Source organism: Maylandia zebra, linkage group LG20, assembly GCF_041146795.1.
Source record: "Maylandia zebra isolate NMK-2024a linkage group LG20, Mzebra_GT3a, whole genome shotgun sequence".
Lineage (NCBI taxonomy): Eukaryota > Metazoa > Chordata > Actinopteri > Cichliformes > Cichlidae > Maylandia > Maylandia zebra.
The window spans coordinates 37641354-37646353 of NC_135186.1; the positions used below are offsets into that span (position 1 = coordinate 37641354).

The following is a 5000-nucleotide window of genomic DNA, read 5'->3' on the forward strand; positions in this document are numbered from 1 at the left end:
GGCCAACACGTTAACGAGCTAACTGCGCTAACACACTAGTTCCCACCAATTGAGCATTGCGTGGCACATCCAACACACTGTTTTACTTTAGTCCATAACGCGCTTACCTTCAGGGTCATACGTCACATGAAAACCAAAATAGTTCCAAACGCCAGATCTGAATGAGGCTCAATTTGCCATGTTGCAAGGAGACCTTAACTTCTGTCTCGCTAGCTTGCGCTGCGCTCAGTGGATCTGCGCTCGACAGTGCAGCCTAGGCGGAGTAGTCGAACGCAGATCCACTGAGCGCTCAACACAGACAGCATCGTCAGAAGGAAAGCTGATAAAATAAATTACAAATGTTGTATTGTTCGATACATATGCGTACCGAACCGAAAGCACTGTATGAACGGTTCAATATCGATACGAGTATCGTTGCACTCCTAGTAAACACAGTCACACACATGTGATCCTGTGTGTGTTTTGTCTGCATGTCGCTGGTTCTGGTTTCTGACACTGGGACCTACAGCTGTAAAATTTTGCATGTTTATTGTTTATGTTACATAATATTAAGTGAACGACCCCGAGGGCGTGGGGTCGGGGGAGACAGGAACCCCAAGTTAATAAAAAAGAAACATCCAATCAGGACGCAGGCAGGGCGCATTTAAAGGTTGACCACATGGTTACACACCTCCAGGCTACATTTATTTAAGATGAGTCACAAACTCTGTTTTGCTTGTTTGATGACAGAAATGCTGCGCACGGTCATTTAAAACTAGATGAGATGTCAATAAAGCTGCACACCAAAACAAAGAACCAATCAGAATCGACTAGCTTTGGGTAACCGCTGTAAGAAAGAGGAAACAGTCTCAGAGGAGGTCTGCTGTCACACGAGGCTCATATGACGCAGAGAACTGCAGGTAACAGGTGCATCATGTGACATACAGGGAGCAGTTGCAGATAGCCAACCCTGACACTGACCTCCAGCGCCTGGAACACCGCCCTGCGGTACGAGGCCAGCTTGGTGTAGGAAGCCTGGCTGAAGAACTTGGGGAAGGCGGTGAGGGAGTCCAGCTTGTCTGCAGAAACCTGGAGCAGAGAACACGGCATCAAACACACACGTCCCGCCATCCCGACGCCACAGCGTTTCTGCGCCTCCTCACCTCAGAGAACTTCCCGTCCCCAAACCACTGCAGCCACCTCATGCCGTGGCTGGCCTGCCGCTTGCCGGTGGCTCGCCACGTCACCACGATCCCCGGCCACCACGAGAAGCCTTTGATCTTCCCCCAGACCAGTTCGCCAATCCCGAAGCCCTTGTTGTCCTAAACAGAGACACGGGAGGAAGTGCTGAGTTCATTCACGAGCATCGTCACTTTGTGTTAATTAAAGACGAATCAAAGATTAAAGTCGGGTGAAATCAGTGCGAGACGTTTCGTACAGCAAAGTCTCCTCATCGTGGACGTGAACGTCAAAGCGTTATCAGACGCCGGTCACGTCTGCGAGCATTCCCTAAACCTGCGGACCTCCCACTTAGTTGGTTTGTAGTTTGACTCTGTTCTGTTGTGGTGCAAATATAATAAAAAAGACTAAAACAAAATGTGTGTTCGTCCACGTCGGCTGAAGACTCGCTGCTTCCTCTGCAGAGACTTCATCACTGATGACATCACAGCCGTTTCCCGGGGCAGCGGCTCTTTAACGAGCAGCTGGTGGAGCCCGGGCCATGTGACCCTTCAGCCCAGCGGGCTGCGTGGATGCTACACCCCTCTGACGGAGTGGCTCCTCTGAGCTCAGAGCTTCCATCACGAGTTTCCACGTGGACTCCTCGGGTCATTTCCAGCTTCGTTTATTATTCCTGGACTCCACCGGTTCCACCTGATTGGCTGCCCTTCTGTAAAAGTCTAAACAGCAGCCGTACTGCCTCTCTGTGACATCGTACAGTACCAACAGCAGAAAAAAACTGAACAATGAGAAAATAGAAAGCCAGCACAGGTCGCCCTGTGTTTGAAAGTGGCCTTAAAAGGGGAGGAGCTAAATCTTGTTGAAGACAGAGGATGAGAACCACACTGATCACATCATCACAAACGGGAAGATTTGCACTCATGTGGACTTACGCTGTACTCCTGCTTGGTTTCGGAGCTGGACAAGGTGCTGGTGCTCTGGGCCGAGTCTTTGGAGTCTTGTTCCATGAGCTCCAGTCGAGGGGTCTCCGGGACCCCGCCGGACCCGACCGCAGGTGCCCGAGGATTCCCGGGACACTGAGGGCAGGGAGAGGGAAGGTTGACAGAGGAAGAAGTGGGAGGAAGACCTGTGAGGAGCACAGACTCGACAGCAACAATCATCCTGGAGCTGTGATGAGTCGGCAGCATCATCCCGCTTTGACCAAATATTCAAACACAAAGTAAAATGAATAAAAAGCATCTTTGTTAAACTCTTTTATGAAAGAAGAGAGGATGAAGGAGGAGAAGCGATTCTGCAGGCTGCAAACTGACAGCACCACCGCTACCCCACCCTGAGGTGGATGGATGTGTATCTGTGCAGCTTGTTGCATTGTCCCCTCCCTGCTGCCCCCTGCTGGTCGCTGAGTCAGTCGAGCCGTTAACGTTTTGCAGACTTTCATAAATCCAAATATCTTTTTCTGTATTCTAGAAGAAGATCAGCTGCATCTAAGCTCGCCGCGTGGACAACATGTTTTATGTTTTTAACGGCTGCACATTCCCGAGAGTTTACCCGAGACGTGCCGTGCTCCTGTTTGCGGCTCTGTCTGCGAGGCTTGCCGTGTGCGTGCGGCGTCAGGCCGGCCTGGAAGATGGTTCTGGGTCGAGGCGTCTGTCTCAAGCCCTGAGACGCTCCTGAAGACTTGTCCTGCAAAGAGACAAACACCAGACCAGTGTCCCCTCTGCTCTCGCCTAAATCACAGGGCGGTGAAAAGCTCCTACGCGAGAGTCGTACCGAGTCCCAGGTGCTTTCCTCGTCCTCGCGTCTCTTCCTGCTCCTCTTCCTGCTTCCCCTCGAGCACTGGTTACCATCTGTGGCGGGAAGACAACAGATGGACAGAAGGTGAGACAGATGGTCCGAGAGAAACTGAATATTTTCGCGGGACGGCGTCGCTGGGCAGACAGCTGCCAAAGTCAAAGAGCTTAAACGTGACGATTTCGGCAGTTCAACAGCTTCAAGAACAAACACAAAACCTCACACAGCAGAACATAAACATCTCAGTTAAGTGATTAAAAATGCACTAAATGTTTAATAAGTGAAGACGCAGACACGCTGCATCGCTCCGTCAGGCTCCAGGTTCTCGTGACTTTTAAAGAACTGAAGCAGAAACTTAATCTGAAGAAATGCAGCTCATCATCATCATCATCATCATCATCATCATCATCGCCGCAGCAGAAACATGAAGTGAAAGTCTGAGAAACGCGTGACCTCACTGGCAGCTGTAATCATTCACACATTTTCCCTTTTAATGTGAAGTTTCTGTCCGCAAACACACAGGAAGCCAGCGGACCTTCAAAATAAAGGTCTCACATGAAATAAGTGACGGCGTAAAGACGAGTGGCGTGAGTTACCCTGAGGCGAGGCAGCGTCTCCGTTCTGTTTGGGGCTGAAGGGTGAAGGCGGCTCGGCCGCAGTCAGGGGGCTGTTCTCATTGGTCAGTTCCACTCCGCTGTCATTCTCGGACAGGCCCTCAGCTGGAGGCGTGTCCCCGTTCACCGCTGCCTGGAGACAGAACAGAATCACAAACACTGTTATCTGAGATAAAGCCTCGGAGTGAGGCGGGACGCAGACGAGTGGCAGAGGCGCCCCACAGAGACGCCATCGCTCCATCAGCCCTCCACCCGGAGAGAAGAGAGAGATGATGGAGCTCCACAGAAAACATTTTATTTTACATTTCACTTCCTGTTACCTTTTACTCAGTTTGTCACTGTTATTACCTGAGACTTGGCTGCGGCGCACAGAGTCGATGCTTTCAGGAACCGTAAACGGTAAAAGTTTGGCCTAAAACCAGCGGGAGCGCCGGTGACCAGCAGATGATCAGCTGATCATCTCCAGTGTCAGTTCTTAGTTTTTGGCCCTTACACGTCTTCTTCTCACATGTTTTTAAGGACATGCTGCACACAGAGATATCCCAGGTTTCCAGGTAACTGCTCTTTGGGAATCACCCTGTTCGTCTAAAAATACTAAACTGTGAGATTTTGACAGACTCTACTAACGAAACAGGAACAGACGATGTGTTGAAAATCTTTGCCCGTGTGTCTGTTATGTGCAGATGCCTTCATAATTAAATGAAAATAGTCCGGCACAAGATCAGCCAAATCAAAGGTTTTGTAAGACCTCCAGAAAGTCTGGCTCCTTGAAACGAGGGCTGGCTCAGGACTTCTGCACAGCACTGTGCTGCTTTGCATTGTTCCAATAAGCAACTTTTCCAACTCCCAGATTTTAAGTTCAGTGACGTTAAAGCCTGAAGTTTGTGACGCGAGCGCACGCCACCCTGACCCTGCAGCCCACACAGGGCTCTGCATGACGACGGCGTGCTTGACGTGCCGACACCAACGCTCCACATTCCCGAAGCCTCAGGTCATACTCAGGCAAACACTCACCGGAGCCTCTGGCCTCACCGCTGTGACGGCTGCCATTAAAGCGTCACGTGACAAACGATTAGCGCGCCTGACACTGAGCTGAGAGCGGGCAGCCGACGCGGTGCAGTCAGGACTTGTTCAGGCTTCTAATCTCCTGACTGCCGCAGACGTTTGGTGCCGTTCCAAGTGGGTCATCCGTCATCTCCAGCATCCAATACGTTAGCTTACTGTCCGTGTCGTACTGCTGCGCTCTGTGTGTGTGTCAGCTGAGACTCTGTGGTCTTGTGGGTCTTGCAGGCAGGTCTGCAGCGTTAAACACAGCCTGGTTACAAGTCCAAACACTGACATGTCAGCAGTTTTCTTTGTTGCTAGCTAAATAAAAGCACTTCAAACAAAAAGCCATCAGGCACGAGGATGTTGTGTAACTACAGTCCAAAGCCTCAC

The 5000-nt window shown here is 50.7% G+C and overlaps 1 protein-coding gene across 1 annotated transcript in view; it reads right to left on the minus strand.

Moving 5' to 3' along the window:
- Positions 1–5000, minus strand: part of dnmt3bb.1 (DNA (cytosine-5-)-methyltransferase 3 beta, duplicate b.1) — a 42176-nt gene that overhangs the window by 19960 nt on the left and 17216 nt on the right. Inside the window, exons 3-8 of the mRNA XM_012923683.4 lie at positions 3546–3696; positions 2929–3005; positions 2707–2841; positions 2091–2234; positions 1143–1301; positions 961–1068 (exon numbers count right to left, since the gene is read on the minus strand). Of these exons, the coding sequence (XP_012779137.2) occupies positions 961–1068; positions 1143–1301; positions 2091–2234; positions 2707–2841; positions 2929–3005; positions 3546–3696 (774 nt within the window). The remainder of the gene's footprint in view (positions 1–960; positions 1069–1142; positions 1302–2090; positions 2235–2706; positions 2842–2928; positions 3006–3545; positions 3697–5000) is intronic.